At 46.9% G+C, this 18,532-nt stretch overlaps 1 protein-coding gene across 1 annotated transcript in view; it reads right to left on the bottom strand.

The window, feature by feature from the left end:
• Positions 1-327: 327 nt before the first annotated feature.
• Positions 328-18,532, bottom strand: part of LOC144504014 (unconventional myosin-X-like) — a 219,264-nt gene continuing 201,059 nt past the window's right edge. The window contains 2 exon segments of the mRNA XM_078229165.1: positions 328-1,656; positions 7,289-7,480. Coding sequence (XP_078085291.1) covers positions 1,543-1,656; positions 7,289-7,480 — 306 coding nt within the window. The 3' untranslated portion in view covers positions 328-1,542.

The following is an 18,532-nucleotide window of genomic DNA, read 5'->3' as shown; positions in this document are numbered from 1 at the left end:
AGGTCATTGATGAAGCAACTTCAGGCTAGGACACTCCTCTCAACTCTTGTAACCATGTCCTGGGGCTGAAATAATTGGTCAAACTAACTCTTATTTCTGTCTCTTGTACCACCGCCATCTTGCTGTGCATTTGGAGACTCTCAGCTGCACCAGACCAGACCAGCAAAGGCCCGAGATGGAACCTGGATCTTTCCTGCTTTACCTATTCCGGGAATCCTGTTGACTGAGCAAGCAGTAACCAGAGACTTGGATTTAACCCTCAAACATCAGGCATCCTACGCTGCCCAGCTCACAGCTCAGAATATGCAAAATCATCAGACAAAGCCCTTCAGACAATTGCTGTTTGTATTTGGAAGTGAAAAAACAAAGTTATAAAATTCTTCTTGGGATATTAGCTCGGCATGTGTCAATGAGCAGCTACAGATTCTCTCAACTTCTCCAATCTCAATACAGCATTAAATAATTTGTTACATTGGAGGAATTTCTTTGTAAAACCAGTTACAAACCACTTAGTATAGAAAGAGAGAGAGGGAGAGAGAGGGGGAGGGAGACTGAGAGACAGAGAGAGAGAGACAGAGAGCGAGGGATAGAGAGAGATAGAAAGAGGGAGGGAGAGAGGGAGACTGAGAAATGGAGAGAGAGAGCACAAGGGAGAGAGAGAGAGACTGAGAAATGGAGAGAGAGAAGACGAGAGAGAAAGACAGACAGAGATAGACAGAATGAGAGAGATAGATCAATAGACAGGGAAAGAGAGACACAGACAGATGACTCAACAGAGAGATCGATGGACAGAGAGAGACTCACCAAGTTAAATAGGAGATAGAGAGTGAGACACAGACAGACACAGAGAGAAGAAGAGGCATCCTCTGATCAGCAAGAGCCATTAACAGAGCATCATGAAAGAGACTATTCGGCCCATCGTGCATCTGCTGGAATCCTCTCGACAACACTGCCTGCAGTATTTCAGACCGAGTTTGCACAGAGACCTCGGTGGGGAAGTTGAGGGCGACATGTCAGCTCAGGATTCGTTTTCAGATATCAGCATAATGGTGGCTTTTCCTCACCCCCACTCCGGGATGTGGATTCTAAATGGCCAAATTCCCAGAGATCTCATCACCTGGGATCCCACCTCCAGCTGCCTGACCTTCACCATTCCACATGTCCATTGTTGGGACCCATAACCTCTCCCTCAGTGGAGATCAATCCTCAATTTCCCAAAGTTTCTGTGACAATCCTGCTCCAGGGTCGTGTGGCAATTCCCAATGCCCGCTCGGAATCCCAGTGGGATCACAGCTCCCGTATAACTGGCATCACCCCGACCTTAACACGGCGTCGAATGAGGCACAAGTTCAGCAGGAAAAGATGACAAAATCCAGCTCCAGATCAACGGTGGATCTATTAGGTGGGAACCGGGTCAACCACAGAGGTGGGAGCAGGAGAGACTGGGGCTGGAAGCAGAGGGGGTGAGGGGGAGTGGAGTGGTAAGGGAGGGGGGGATGGAGAGGAAGGGGGGGCGAGGGAGAGGCGGGTGAAGAGGCAAGCTCATCTGCTCCAAGCACCAGCCTCAGTGCGGTGAGTGACTCCCGACTTGATGCTGTAACGTTTCTTTACGATCATGTTGATGTAACCCTTCATTATCTTCGTTATCTCACTCACCTAAAGTCAACACAAACAAAGAACAAAGTGAGAAACTGGAAAATCACAAGATACCTGAGAGAGAGAGAAACGACAACAATATCTCAGAGAGAGAGAGAAACGACAGGAATATCTCAGAGACAGAGAGAGAGAAACGACAACAATATCTCAGAGAGAGAGAGAAACGACAGGAATATCTCAGAGAGAGAGAGAAACGACAGGAATATCTCAGAGAGAGAGAGAAACGACAGGAATATCTCAGAGAGAGAGAGAGAGAAACGGCAGGAATATCTCAGAGAGAGAGAGAGAAAGGACAGGAATATCTCAGAGAGAGAGAGAGAAACGACAGGAATATCTCAGAGAGAGAGAGAGAAACGACAGGAATATCTCAGAGAGAGAGAGAGAAACGACAGGAATATCTCAGAGAGAGAGAGAGAGAGAAACGACAGGAATATCTCAGAGAGGGAGAGAGACAGAAACGAAAGGAATATCTCAGAGAGAGAGAGAGACAGAAACGAAAGGAATATCTCAGAGAGAGAGAGAGAGAAACGGCAGGAATATCTCAGAGAGAGAGAGAGAAACGACAGGAATATCTCGGAGAGAGAGAGAGAAACGACAGGAATATCTCAGAGAGAGAGAGAGAAACGACAGGAATATCTCAGAGAGAGAGAGAGAAACGACAGGAATATCTCAGAGAGAGAGAGAGAAACGACAGGAATATCTCAGAGAGAGAGAGAGAAACGACAGGAATATCTCAGAGAGAGAGAGAGAAACGACAGGAATATCTCGGAGAGAGAGAGAGAAACGACAGGAATATCTCAGAGAGAGAGAGAGAAACGACAGGAATATCTGAGAGAGAGAGAGAGAAACGACAGGAATATCTCGGAGAGAGAGAGAGAAACGACAGGAATATCTCAGAGAGAGAGAGAGAAACGACAGGAATATCTCAGAGAGAGAGAGAGAGAAACGACAGGAATATCTCGGAGAGAGAGAGAGAAACGACAGGAATATCTCAGAGAGAGAGAGAGAAACGACAGGAATATCTCAGAGAGAGAGAGAGAAACGACAGGAATATCTCAGAGAGAGAGAGAGAGAAACGACAGGAATATCTCAGAGAGAGAGACAGAAACGACAGGAATATCTCAGAGAGAGAGACAGAAATGACAGGAATATCTCAGAGAGAGAGACAGAAACGACAGGAATATCTCAGAGAGAGAGAGAGAAACTTCAGGAATATCTCAGAGAGAGAGACAGAAACGACAGGAATATCTCAGAGAGAGAGAGAGAGAGAAACGACAGGAATATCTCAGAGAGAGAGAGAGAGAAACGACAGGAATATCTCAGAGAGAGAGAGAGAAACTTCAGGAATATCTGAGAGAGAGAGAGAAACGACAGGAATATCTCAGAGAGAGAGAGAGAGAGAAACGACAGGAATATCTCAGAGAGAGAGACAGAAACGACAGGAATATCTCAGAGAGAGAGAGAGAAACGACAGGAATATCTCAGAGAGAGAGAGAGAGAAACGACAGGAATATCTCAGAGAGAGAGACAGAAATGACAGGAATATCTCAGAGAGAGAGACAGAAACGACAGGAATATCTCAGAGAGAGAGAGAGAAACTTCAGGAATATCTCAGAGAGAGAGACAGAAACGACAGGAATATCTCAGAGAGAGAGAGAGAGAGAAACGACAGGAATATCTCAGAGAGAGAGAGAGAGAAACGACAGGAATATCTCAGAGAGAGAGAGAGAAACTTCAGGAATATCTGAGAGAGAGAGAGAAACGACAGGAATATCTCAGAGAGAGAGAGAGAGAGAAACGACAGGAATATCTCAGAGAGAGAGACAGAAACGACAGGAATATCTCAGAGAGAGAGAGAGAAACGACAGGAATATCTCAGAGAGAGAGAGAGAGAAACAACAGGAATATCTCAGAGAGAGAGAGAGAGAAACGACAGGAATATCTCAGAGAGAGAGAGAGAGAAACAACAGGAATATCTCAGAGAGAGAGAGAGAGAAACGACAGGAATATCTCAGAGAGAGAGAGAGAAACGACAGGAATATCTCAGAGAGAGAGAGAGAGAAACGACAGGAATATCTCAGAGAGAGAGAGAGAGAAACGACAGGAATATCTCAGAGAGAGAGAGAGAAACGACAGGAATATCTCAGAGAGAGAGAGAGAGAAACAACAGGAATATCTCAGAGAGAGAGAGAGAGAGAAACGACAGGAATATCTCAGAGAGAGAGAGAGAGAAACAACGGGAATATCTCAGAGAGAGAGACAGAAACGACAGGAATATCTCAGAGAGAGAGAGAGAAACGACAGGAATATCTCAGAGAGAGAGACAGAAACGACAGGAATATCTCAGAGAGAGAGAGAGAGAAACGACAGGAATATCTCAGAGAGACAGAAACGACAGGAATATCTCAGAGAGAGAGAGAGAAACGACAGGAATATCTCAGAGAGAGAGACAGAAACGACAGGAATATCTCAGAGAGAGAGAGAGAGAAACGACAGGAATATCTCAGAGAGAGAGACAGAAACGACAGGAATATCTCAGAGAGAGAGAGAGAAACGACAGGAATATCTCAGAGAGAGAGACAGAAACGACAGGAATATCTCAGAGAGAGAGAGAGAAACGACAGGAATATCTCAGAGAGAGAGAGAGAGAAACAACAGGAATATCTCAGAGAGAGAGAGAGAAACGACAGGAATATCTCAGAGAGAGAGAGAGAAACGACAGGAATATCTCAGAGAGAGAGAGAGACAGAAACGAAAGGAATATCTCAGAGAGAGAGAGAGAAACGACAGGAATATCTCAGAGAGAGACAGAAACGACAGGAATATCTCAGAGAGAGAGAGAGAAACGACAGGAATATCTCAGAGAGAGAGAGAGAAACGACAGGAATATCTCAGAGAGAGAGAGAGAAACGACAGGAATATCTGAGAGAGAGAGAGAGAGAAACGACAGGAATATCTCAGAGAGAGAGAGAGAGAAACGACAGGAATATCTGAGAGAGAGAGAGAGAGAAACGACAGGAATATCTCAGAGAGAGAGAGAGAAACGACAGGAATATCTCAGAGAGAGAGAGAGAGAAACGACAGGAATATCTCAGAGAGAGAGAGAGAAATGACAGGAATATCTGAGAGAGAGAGAAACGACAGGAATATCTCAGAGAGAGAGAGAGAGAGAAACGACAGGAATATCTCAGAGAGAGAGAGAGAGAGAGAATCGACAACAATATCTCGGAGAGAGAGAGAGAAAGAGTGATAGAATAAATAGAGAGAGTGAACAATAGTGAGAGAGATAAAGAAAGAGAGGGAGAGAGATAAGGAGAACGAGAGTCCTGAGTCCTGGAGCTCTCATTAGAACATAGAACATAGAACAGTACAGCACAGAACAGGCCCTTTGGCCCACAATGTTGTGCCGAGCTTTATCTGAAACCAAGATCAAGCTATCCCACTCCCTATCATCCTGGTGTGCTCCATGTGCCTATCCAATATCCACTTAAATGTTCCTAAAGTGTCTGACTCCACTATCACTGCAGGCAGTCCATTCCACACCCCAACCACTCTCTGCGTAAAGAACCTACCTCTGATATCCTTCCTATATTTCTCGTGGAAGTGGAAATGACTAGGGTTGGGAAGCATTTTCCGATCAGGGCCATTGTGATCTCCTGGACTCGTTTCGATCGCCTAAGGGGGTCGGAGAGGAATTTCCCAGATTTTTTTTCCCCATATTGGCCCTGGGGTTTTTCACTCTGGGTTTTTGCCTCTCCCTGGAGATCACATGGTCTGGAATGGGGGGGTGGGGGTGAGTTAATAGGTTGTAATGAACAAAGCATCGTAGCTGTGGGGGACAGCTCGGTGGATAGGATATTGGTATGTAGATAGGCTGGAAAATTGGGCGGGGATCCTGGATTCAGGATTCAATTCTGGACCGGGGAGCGGCGCGGGCTTGGAGGGCCGAAGGGCCTGTTCCTGTGCTGTATTGTTCTTTGTTCTATATCTCCCACCATGAACCCTATAGTTATGCCCCCTTGTAATAGCTCCATCCACCCGAGGAAATAGTCTTTGAACGTTCACTCTATCTATCCCCTTCATCATTTTATAAACCTCTATTAAGTCTCCCCTCAGCCATCTCCGCTCCAGAGAGAACAGCCCTAGCTCCCTCAACCTTTCCTCATAAGACCTACCCTCCAAACCAGGCAGCATCCTGGTAAATCTCCTCTGCACTCTTTCCAGTGCTTCCACATCCTTCTTATAGTGAGGTGACCAGAACTGCACACAATATTCCAAATGTGGTCTCACCAAGGTCCTGTACAGTCACAGCATGACCCCACGGCTCTTAAACTCCAACCCCCTGTTAACAAAAGCTAACACACTATAGGCCTTCTTCACAGCTCTATCCACTTGAGTGGCAACCTTTAGAGATCTGTGGATATGGACCCCAAGATCTCTCTGTTCCTCCACAGTCTTCAGAACCCTACCTTTGACCCTGTAATCCACATTTAAATTAGTCCTACCAAAATGAATCACCTCACATTTATCAGGGTTAAACTCCATTTGCCATTTTTCAGCCCAGCTTTGCATCCTATCTATGTCTCTTTGCAGCCTCCAACAGCCATCCACCTCATCCACTACTCCACCAATCTTGGTGTCATCAGCAAATTTACTGATCCACCCTTCAGCCCCCTCCTCTAAGTCATTGATAAAAGTCACAAAGAGCAGAGGACCAAGCACTGATCCCTGTGGCATTCCGCTAGCAACCTGCCTCCAGTCCGAAAATTTTCCATCCACCACCACCCTCTGTCTTCGATCAGACAGCCAGTTACCTATCCAATCGGCCAACTTTCCCTCTATCCCACACCTCCTCACTTTCATCATAAGCCGACCATGGGGGACCTTATCAAACGCCTTACTAAAATCCATGTATATGACATCAACTGCCCTACCTTCATCAACACACTTAGCTACCTCCTCAAAAAATTCAATCAAATTTGTGAGGCACAACTTGCCCTTCACGAATCCGTGCTGACTATCCCGGATTAATCCGCATCTTTCTAAGTGGTCGTAAATCCCATCCCTAAGGACCTTTTCCATCAATTTACCAACCAACGAAATAAGACTAACCGGTCTATAATTACCAGGGTCATTTCTATTCTATCATTGTGAAGTATCTGCTCCACATCCCTGTTCTCTCAGCCCTTCCTGCATTGAGACACCTTGATGCACAGTAGATCAGACACAGGGTCACAGTTTCATCAATCTGAAGTTTGCTTAAATTGAATAAACTGGAAATGGCTGCAGCTTGACCTCATGGTGACCTTTCATAAGACATAGGAGCTAGAGTAGGCCATTCAGCCCCTTGAGCCTGTTCCACCATTCGGTCCAATCATGGCTGATCTTCTACCTCAACTTCACTTTCAAGCCCAATCCCAATATCCTTTCATTCCCAATAATCCATCAGCCTCTGTTTGAAAATATTCAGTGATGGAGCCTGTGTGGAGAGAATTCCAAAGATTCACAACCCTCTGAGTGAAGAAATGTCTCCGTATCTCATCCCAACTGACTGGCTCCTCCTGAGACTGACCACTGTAACAAAGCACTGTCTCTCAAGGTCACACCCGAGATCACTCATCAACACTCTCACCTGTGGAGTTTCAAAGAACATTTCCCGTTCGTCCACCGTGATCTTGTAGGTGTTTGGGAGCGGAGCGCCAAAGAACACAATGTGTTCATACGGGAAGGTTTCCAATGGCCGGGCATCACCCCGTTTGTAGATGGAAATGTTTTCAGCACTGACCCCCATCCACAGCTCGCTGGGAAATCCACCTTCCTTACACTGCAACCAACCAACCAAAGAGCATTAATACCCATAGGAACCAATCAGAAGGCATTGGCACCCATAGGAACCAATCAAAAGGCATTAATACCCATAGGAACTAATCAAAAGGCATTGACACCCATAGGAATCAATCAGAAGGGGAAGTGGAAAGGAATAGAGCAGGAAATGGGGGAAGGCCAGATGGAGAAGGGTCGGCAGGATGGACACGGAGACGGGTAATGGGGGAGGAATAATTGGGAGGAGGGTGAGATAGAAGAGCGGTGGGGTGGGGAGGGGACAACAGTAGTAACTTTGTCAACATAAACGGGGACGAAGTAGAAAGGGTCGAGAACCTCAAGTTTTTAGGTGTCCAGATCACAAAGAACAAAGAATACAGCACAGGAACAGGCCCTTCGGCCCTCCAAGCCTGCACCGATCATGTGTTCCTAACTAGACCATCCGTTTGTATCCCTCTATTCCCAGTCTCTTCATGTGGCTATCTAGATAAGTCTTAAATGATCCTAGCGTGTCTGCCTCAACCACCTTGCTTGGTAGTGCATTCCAGGCCCCCACCACCCTCTGTGTAAAATACGTCCCCCGCATATCCATATTGAACCTTGCCCCCTTTACCTTGAACTTGTGACCCCTTGTGTTTGTCATTTCCGACCTGGGAAAAAACTTCCAACTGTTCACCCTATCTATGCCCTTCATAATTTTATAAACTTCTATTAGGTCGCCCCTCAACCATCATCTTTCCAGGGAGAACAACCCTAGTTTACTCAATCTCACCTCATAGCTGATACCCTCCATACCAGGCAACATCCTGGTAAACCTTCTCTGCACTCTCTCCAAAGCCTCCACATCCTTCTGGTAGTGTGGCGACCAGAACTGGATGCAGTACTCCAAATGTGGCCGAACCAACGTTCTATACAACTGCAACATCATATGCCAACTTTTATACTCTGTGCCCCATCCAATAAAGGCAAGCATGCCATATGCCTTCTTCACCACCCTCTCCACCTGTGCTGCCACCTTTAAGGATCTGTGGACTTGCACACACAGATCCCTCTGTGTGTCTATACTCCTGATGGTTCTGCCATTTATTGTATAGCTCCCCCCTGCATTAGATCTACCAAAATGCATCACTTCGCATTTATCTGGATTAAATTCCATCTGCCATTTCTCCGCCCAATTTTCTAGCCTATCTATATCATGCTGTATTCTCTGACAATGTTCATCACTATCCGCAACTCCAGCAATCTTTGTGTCGTCCGCAAACTTACTAATCAGACCAGCTACATCTTCTTCCAAATCATTTATATGTACAGGGCATTTATCTGTATCATTTATCATTTATCTGTACAGAGCATTGGTGAGGCCGCAGCTGGAATACTGTGTGCAGTATTGGTCCCCTTATTTGCGGAAGGATATATTGGCCTTGGAGGGAGTGCAGAGAAGGTTCACCAGGTTGATACCAGAGATGAGGGGTGTTGATTATGAGGAGAGACTGAGCAGATTGGGTTTGTACTCGTTGGAATTTACAAGGCTGAGGGGGGATCTTATAGAGACCTATAAGATAATGCGGGGGCTGGATAGGGTAGAGGTGGAGAGATTCTTTCCGCTTAGAAAGGAAGCTAGAACTAGAGGGCACAGCCTCAAAATAAAGGGGGGTCAGTTTAGGACAGAGTTGAGGAGGAACTTCTTCTCTCAGAGGGTGGTGAATCTCTGGAATTCTCTGCCCACTGAAGTGGTGGAGGCTACCTCGTTGAATATGTTTAAATCCCAGATAGATGGATTCCTGATCGGTAAGGGAATTAGGGGTTATGGGGATCAGGCGGGTAAGTGGAACTGATCCACTTCAGATCAGCCATGATCTTATTGAATGGCGGGGCAGGCTCGAGGGGCTAGATGGCCTACTCCTGCTCCTATTTCTTATGTTCTTATATATATATCACAAACAGCAGAGGTCCCAGTACAGAGCCCTGCGGAACACCACTAGTCATGATGTGGAGATACTGGCGTTGGACTGGGGTAAACACAGTAAGAAGTCTCACAATACCAGGTTAAGGTCCAACAGGTTTATTTGTAGCAAATGCCACTCACTTTCGGAACAGGCTGTCCCTTCGTCAGGTGGGTGGGAGTTCTGATTACAAACAGGGCACAAAGACACAAACTCAATTTACATGAATAATGATTGGAATGTGAGTCTTTACAACTAATCAAGTCTTAAAGGTACAGACAATGTGAGTGGAGGGAGCATTAAGCATAGGTTAAAGAGATGTGTATTGTCTCCAGACAGGACAGCGAGTGAGATTTTGCACATCCAGGCAGGTTGTGGGGGTTACAGATAGTGTGACATGAACCCAAGATCCCGGTTGAGGCTGTCCTCATGTGTGTGGAACTTGGCTATCAGTCTCTGCTCAGCCAACATAAACCTGTTGGACTTTAACCTGGTGACAACGCAGAATCGCTGAGCAGAAACTGATAGCCAAGTTCCGCACACATGAGGACGGCCTCAACCGGGATCGTGGGTTCATGTCACACTATCTGTAACCCCCATAACTTGCCTGGACTTGCAAAATTTCACTAACTGTCCTGTCAGGAAACAATACACATCTCTTTAACCTGTGCTTAATGCTCTCTCCACTCACATTTTCTGTACCTTTAAGACTTGATTAGCTATAAAGACTCACATTCCAATCATTATTCATGTAAATTGAGTTTGTGCCTTTGTATGCCCTGTTTGTGATCAGAACTTCATGGTGGGAGATATAGGAAGGATATCAGAGGTAGGTTCTTCACGCAGAGAGTGGTTTGGGTGTGGAATGGACTGCCTGCAGTGATAGTGGAGTCAGACACTTTAGGAACATTTAAGCGGTTATTGGATAGGCACATGGAGCACACCAGGATGGTAGGGAGTGGGATAGCTTGATCTTGGTTTCAGATGAAGGTCGGCACAACATCGTGGGCCGAAGGGCCTGTTCTGTGCTGTACTGTTCTATGTTCTATGTTCTAGAACTCCCACCCACCTGACGAAGGAACAGCCAGTTCCGAAAGCTAGTGGCGTTTGCTACAAATAAACCTGTTGGACTTTAACCTGGTGTTGTGAGACTTCTTACTGAGAACACCACTAGTCACAGACCTCCAATCAGAAAAAGACCCCTCCACTGCTACCCTCTGTCTTCTATGGCCAAGCCAGTTCTGTACCCATCTCGCTAGTTCACCTTTGATCCTGTGAGATTTAACCTTTTGCACCTGCCTGCCATGAGGGACCTTGTCAAATGCTTTACTAAAATCCATGTAGACGACATCCACGGCCCTTCCCTCGTCAATCATTTTTGTCACCTCCTCAAAAAACTCAACCAAATTTGTGAGGCATGACCTCCCTCGTACAAAACCATGTTGTCTATCGCTAATGAGATTATTCAGTTCTAAATGTGTATAGATCCTGTCTCTAAGAATTTTCTCCAACAATTTCCCGACCACAGACATCAAACTCACTGACCTATAATTACCCAGGTTATCCTTGCTACCCTTCTTAAATAACGGTACCACATTCACTATCCTCCAATCCTCAGGGACCTCACCTGTGTCCAATGAAGAAACAAAGATTTCTGTTAGAGGTCCAGCAATTTCATCTCTTGTCTCTCTCTCAGTAATCTAGGATAGATGCCATCTGGCCCTGGGGATTTGTCTACCTTAATGTTTCGTAAGACACCTAACACTTCCTCCCTTGTAATTGAGATTTGTTCTAACAGGTCTACACATCCCTCTGAGACACTACCAATCAACGTGTCCCTCTCCTTTGTGAATACTGATGCAAAGTATTCATTTAGGGTCTCACCTACTTCCTTGGGTTCTAAGCATAATTCCCCTCCTTTGTCCCTGAGAGGTCCGACTCTTTCTCTGACAACCCTCTTGTTCCTAACGTATGTATAAAATGCCTTGGGATTCTCCTTAATCCTGTCTGCCAAGGACATTTCGTGACCCCTTTTTGCCCTTCTAACTCCCTGTTTGAGTTCTTTTCTACTTTCTCTGTATTCCTCCAGTGCTCCATCTGTTTTTAGCTGCCTGGACCTTATGTATGCCTCCTTTTTCTTTTTGATTAGATCCACAATTTCTCTGGTTATCCACGGCTCCCGAATCCTACCTTTCCTGTCCTTCCTCTTTACAGGCACATGCCTGTCCTGCACTCCTATCAACTGCTCCTTAAAAGACTCCCACATGCCAGATGTGGATTTACCCTCGAACAGCCTCTCCCAATCAACAGCCACCAAATCCTGCCTAATCCGGCTGTAGTTAGCCTTCCCCCAATTCAGCACCTTATCCATAGGACAACACTCATCCTTTTCCATGACTATCCGAAGGTTTACAGAATTGTGGTCACTGTTCGCCACATGTTCCCCCACTGAAACTTTGATGACCTGACCGGGCTCATTCCCCAGTACTAGGTCCAGTATAGCCCCCTCTCTAGTTGGACTATCAACATATTGTTCCAAAGAACCTTCCTGGACACATTTTACAAATTCCTCCCCGTCCAGGCCCCCAGCTCTAAGGGATTTCCAGTCTATGTGAGGAAAATTAAAGTCTCCCACTACAACAAGCCTATTTTTTCTACACCTGTCCAGAATCTCCTTACATATCCGCTCCTCAACTTCCCGTGGGCTGTTGGGAGGCCTGTACTATACCACAGCATAGTGACTGCGCCCTTCCTGTTTCATAGCTCTACCCACAGTGTCTCGTTACATGATCCTTCCATATTGTCCACCCTCTGTACTACTGTAATATGCTCCCTAACCAGCATTGCTACTCCCCCACCTCTCCTAGCCCCTTCTCTGTCTCGCATAAAACACTTATACCCCGGAATATTCAGCTGCCAGTCCTGTCCTTTTAACCAAGTCTCCGTCACTGCAACCACATCCAAGTTCCGCGCAAGCATTAAGGCTCTAAGTTCATCTGTCTTGCCCGTGATGCTCCTTGCATTGAAGCAGATGCACTCCAGACCTCCAGGCCCACTAAGTTCATCCTCCCCCAGGTAGCTCTTCCTCTTAGGTAGCCTTGTCTTTGTCCCATGCTCGTCCCCAGTCCCTACGCTTGCTAACCTATTGTTCTGATCCCCATTCCCCTGCCACATTAGTTTAGACCCACCCGAACCACACGAGCAAACCTCCCAGCCAGGATATTGGTGCCCCTCCTGTTCAGGTGTAACCCGTCCTTTTTGTACAGGTCCCATCCTCCCTGGAAGACTTCCCAGTGATCCACGAATCTGAAACCCTCCCTCCTGCACCAGTTCTTTAGCCATGTGTTCAGCTGCACAATCTCCCTGTTCCTAGCCTCACGAGCACGTGGTACGGGGAGCAATCCAGAGATTGCTACCCTAGAGGTCCTGCTTTTTAGCCTTTTACCCACTCCCTGAATTGCTCTTGCAGGACCTCCCTGTTCTTTCTGCCTACGTCATTTGTACCAATGTGGACAATGACGTCTGTCTGGTTACCCTCCCTTTTTAGGATGCTTTCTACCCGCTCAGAGACATCCAGGACCTTGGCACCAGGGAGGCAGACTACCATCCTGGAGTCTCGTTCGCGCCCACAGAACCGCCTGTCTGTGCCTGTCTGAAACAACCTATCCTGGTCCCCCCCATGCCGACACTATAGTTAAGAAAGCACACCAATGCCTCTACTTTCTCAGAAGACTAAGGAAATTTGGCATGTCAGCCACGACTCTCACCAACCTGTACAGAAAGCACATTTTCTGGTTGTATCACAACTTGGTTTGGCTCCTGCTCTGCCCAAGACCGCAAGGAAAACTACAAAGGGTTGTGAATGTAGCCCAATCCATCACACAAACCAGCCTCCCAGCCTTGGCAAAGCAGCCAGCATAATTAAAGACCCTATGGACCCTAGACATACTCTCTTCCACCTTCTTCCGTCGGGAAAAAGATACAAAAGTCTGAGGTCACGTACCAACCGACTCAAGAACAGCTTCTTCCCTGCTGCTGTCAGACTTTTGAATGGACTTACCTTGCATTAAGTTGATCTTTCTCTACACCCTAGCTGTGACTGTAACACTACATTCTGCACTCTCTCCTTTCCTTCTCTATGAACGGTATGCTTTGTCTGTGTAGCACGCAAGAAACAATACTTTTCACTGTATGAAAATAATGTGACAATAATAAATCAAATCAAACTATCCAAATCCTGTAACATTAGTCACACGGTCTCCAAACTCAGAAATGTCTCAAGTTGGGATTTTTTCTGTGAGAGTCATAGAGGTTTACAGCATGGAAACAGGCCCTTCGGCTCAACTTGTCCATGCCACCCGTTTTTTTAAAAACCCCTAAGCTAATCCCAATTGCCCGCATTTGGCCCATATCCCTCTATACCCATCGCACCCATGTAACTATCTAAATGCTTTTTAAAAGAAAAAATTGTACCCGCCTCTACTACTACCTCTGGCAGCTTGTTCCAGACACTCACCACCCTGGGGGGCACGGTAGCACAGTGGTTAGCACTGCTGCTTCACAGCTCCAGGGTCCCGGGTTCGATTCCCGGCTCCACGCTGTCTGTGTGGAGTTTGCACATTCTCCTCGTGTCTGCGTGGGTTTCCTCCGGGTGCTCCGGTTTCCTCCCACAGGCCAAAGATATGCGGGTTAGGTTGATTGGCCAGGTTAAAAATTGCCCCTTAGAGACCTGAGATGCGTAGGTTAGAGGGATTAGTGGGTAAATATGTGGGGGTAGGGCCTGGGTGGGATTGTGGTTGGTGCAGACTCGATGGGCTGAATGGCCTCCTTCTGCACTGTAGGGATTCTATGATTCTATTCTATGATTCCCTCTGTGTGAAAAAATTGCCCCTCTGGACCCTTTTGTATCTCTCCCCTCTCACCTTAAACCTATGCCCTCTAGTTTTAGACTCCCCGACCCTTGGGAAAAGATATTGACTATCTACCTTGTCTATTCCCCTCATTATTTTATAGACTTCTATAAGGTCACCCCTCAGCCTCCTACGCTCCAGAGAAAAAAGTCCCAGTCTATTCAGCCTCTCCTTATAACTCAATCCATCAAGTCCCGGAAGCATCCCAGTAAATCTTTTCTGCACTCTTTCTAGTTTAATAATATCCTTTCCAGAATAGGGTGACCAGAATTGCACACAGTATTCCAAGTGTGGCCTTACCAATGTCTTGTACAACTTTAACAAGACGTCCCAACTCCTGTATTCAATGTTCTGACCGATGAAACCAAGCATGCTGAATGCCTTCTTCACCACTCTGTCCACCTGTGACTCCACTTTCAAGGAGCTATGAACATGTACCCCTAGATCTCTTTGTTCTGTAACTCTCATTGTTCCACAGGAGCAGGCTGAGGGTAAGAGAGTTTGTTTCTGCATTTTATTTATTTAGTTATTTTTCAGTGAATTTTGTGTTAAAAATCGGAGATTTTTTCCAAAACCGGAAGTAGGCCCCGGAGAAGCCTGGGAAGGTTTTTGGAGGGTTTAAAAGCAGGCCGCACTTTTGAGCGGGCAGTGTCGGGAGCGGGCAGTGGAGTGAGCAGGGAGCAGAGTGTGAGCTGTAAGGGCTTTGGCTCACAGGGCTTCGGCGGAGGCGAGGAAGGGTTTTTCTTTTTCTCCTGTTCCCCCCCTTTTTGTTTGATCTTCCAAAAACTAAAAAGGAAATGGCAGGTATGAGTGGGAGGCCAGTATACTGCATTCGGTGTGAACTGTGGGAGTTCCTGGAGATGACTTGCCTCCCGGAAGTCCATATCTGTGCCAGATGCGTGGAACTGCAACTCCTGAGGGACCGTGTAAGGGAGCTGGAGCTGCGTCTCGATGACCTCAGTTTAGTTAGGGAACATGAGAGATTAATAGATAAAAGTTATAGTCAGGTAGTGACACCAGGGTCTCGGAAGGAAGACACGTGGGTCACAGTTAGGAGGGGTAATAGTCAGAAGGGTGATGTGCCAGAAAGTACCCCAGTGGCAGTCTCCCATAAAAGAAAGGGATGGGCAACAAATGGGAGAAGGGAAGGGAGTGAGCAGTCTGTGGAGGGATCCCCTGTGGTTGTCCCCCTCCAAAATAGGTATCTTGTTTTGGATTCTGTGGAGGGGGATGACCCTCCAGGGGTAAGCCACGAGGACCAGATCGCCTGCATGGAGACAGGCTCAGGGGTCCGAAAGGGAAAGAAGGGGTTTAGGAGAGCGATAGTGGTGGGGGACGCAATGGTTAGAGGCACGGACAGGCAGTTCTGTGGGAGCGAACGAGAATCCAGAATGGTAGTCTGCCTCCCTGGTGCCGGGGTACTGGATGTCTCCGAGAGGGTAGGAAGCATATTAAAAAAGGAAGGTAGTCAAACGGACGTAATTATACACATTGGTGAAAATGATGTAGGTAGGAAGAGCAGGGGGGGTCATACGAGAGAAATTCAGGGAGTTGGGTGCTGGGCTAAAAAGTAAGGCCTCCAGGGTAGCAATCTCTGGACTGCTCCCGGTGCCTAGTGCAAGTGAGGCTCGGAACAGGGAGATTCTACAGTTGAACGCATGGCTAAAGGACTGGTGCAAGAGGGAGGGTTTTAAATTCATAGATAACTGGGAAGTCTTCAAGTCAGGATGGCAACTGTACAGAAAGGATGGGTTACACCTTAACTGGAAGGGAGCAAATATCCTGGCTGGGAGTTTTGCTAGAGTGTTTCGGCAGGATTTAAACTAGTGTGGCAGGGGGGTGGGGAACAAAACAGGAGGTCAGTAAATACTGAGGCTGGGGTTGAGCTGGGGGCCAGGGCAAGGCTAGCTAAGAAGAGGAGCACTCTGGAGGAGGATGACCTGAGTGAGCCTGGAGGTCTGGAGTGCATCTGCTTCAATGCGAGGAGCGTAACGGGTAAAACAGACGAACTTAGGGCCTTAATGCTTACGCGGAATTGGGATGTGGTTGCGGTGACGGAGACTTGGTTAAAAGGACAGGACTGGCAGCTGAATATTCCGGGGTATAAGTGTTTTAGGCGAGACAGAGGAGGGGCTAAAAAAGGTGGGGGAGTAGCGATATTAGTTAAGGAGCATATTACCGCGGTGCAGAGGGTAGACAACTTAGAGGGGTCATGTACTGAGTCGCTGTGGGTGGAACTCAGAAACAGGAAGGGTGCAGTCACTATGCTGGGGGTGTACTACAGACCACCCAACAGCCCATGGGAAGTGGAGGAAAGGATATGTCAGGAGATTCTGGATAGGTGCAGAAAAAATAGGGTTGTTGTAGTGGGGGACTTTAATTTCCCTGGTATAGACTGGAAAGTGCTTAGAGCTGGGGTTCCGGACGGGGAGGAATTTGTAAAATGCATACTGGAAGGTTCTTTGGAACAGTATGTAGATAGCCCGACTGGAGAGGGGGCTATACTGGACCTAGTTCTGGGAAATGAGCCCGGTCAGGTCATCAAAGTTTCGGTAGGGGAACATGTGGCAAATAGTGACCACAACTCTGTTAACTTTAGGATAGTAATGGACAAGGATGAGTGCTGTCCTACGGGCAGGGTGCTAAATTGGGGGAAGGCTAACTATAGCCGGATTAGGCAGGAATTGGTGGACGTTGATTGGGAGAGGATGTTCGAGGGTAAGTCCACGTCTGGCATGTGGGAGTCTTTTAAGGAACAATTGATAAGGCTGCAGGATAGGCATGTGCCTGTAAAAAGGAAAGATAGGAAAGGTAGGATTCGAGAGCCGTGGATAACCAGGGAAATTGAGGATCTGATTAAAATGAAAAGGGAGGCGTACGTTAAGTCCAGGCAACTGAAAACAGATGGAGCTCTGGAGGAATACAGAGAGAGTAGGAAAAATCTCAAACGGGGAGTTAGAAGGGCAAAAAGAGGTCACGAGATGTTCTTGACAGGCAGGATTAAGGAGAATCCTAAGGCATTCTATTCATATGTGAGGAACAAAAGAGTTGTCAGGGAGAAAATCGGACCTCTCAGGGACAAAGGAGGGGAATTATGCTCAGAACCCAAGGGAATAGGGGAGATCCTAAATGGATACTTTGCATCGGTATTCACGAAGGAGAGTGATGTGTTAACCGGGAGTGTCTTGGAGGGAGATGTTGACCCGTTAGAGAAAATCTCCATTACAAGAGAGGAAGTGTTAGGTTTTTTAGGGAACACTAAAACTGACAAAGCCCCAGGGCCTGATGGCATCTATCCTAGACTGCTCAGGGAGACGAGAGATGAAATTGCTGGGCCTCTGACGGAAATCTTTGTCACTTCTTTGGATACAGGTGAGGTCCCTGAGGATTGGAGGATAGCGAATGTGGTCCCGTTGTTTAAGAAGGGTAGCAGGGATAATCCGGGAAATTATAGGCCGGTGAGCTTGACGTCCGTGGTAGGGAAGTTGTTGGAGAAGATTCTTAGAGACAGGATGTATGTGCATTTAGGACGGAACAATCTCATTAGTGACAGACAGTATGGTTTTGTAAGAGGGAGGTCGTGCCTTACAAATTTGGTGGAGTTTTTTGAGGAAGTGACAAAAACGGTTGACGAAGGAAGGGCCGTGGATGTCGTCTATATGGATTTCAGGAAGGCATTTGACAAAGTCCCACATGGCAGGTTGGTTAAGAAGGTTAAGGCTCATGGGATACAAGGAGAAGTGGCTAGATGGGTGGAGAACTGGCTTGGCCACAGGAGACAGAGGGTAGCGGTCGAAGGGTCTTTTTCCGGCTGGAGGTCTGTGACCAGTGGTGTTCCGCAGGGCTCTGTACTGGGACCTCTGCTCTGATATATATAAATGATTTGGAAGAAGGTGTAACTGGTGTTAGCAGCAAGTTTGCGGAAGACACGAAGATGGCTGGACTTGTGGGCAATGCAGCAGGATATAGATAGGCTGGAAAATTGGGCGGAGAGGTGGCAGGTGGAATTTAATCCAGATAAATGTGAAGTGATGCATTTTGGAAGAGATAATGTAGGGAGGAGTTATACAATAAATGGCAGAGCCATTAAGAGTATAGAAACACAGAGGGACCTAGGTGTGCAAGTCTACAAATCCTTGAAGGTGGCACACAGGTGGAGAAGGTGGTGAAGAAGGCATATGGTATGCTTGCCTTTATAGG

This window comes from Mustelus asterias, chromosome 14, assembly GCF_964213995.1.
Source record: "Mustelus asterias chromosome 14, sMusAst1.hap1.1, whole genome shotgun sequence".
NCBI lineage: Eukaryota > Metazoa > Chordata > Chondrichthyes > Carcharhiniformes > Triakidae > Mustelus > Mustelus asterias.
Note: the sequence above shows the minus strand (reverse complement) of the source record. Positions and strands in the feature narration are given on the sequence as shown.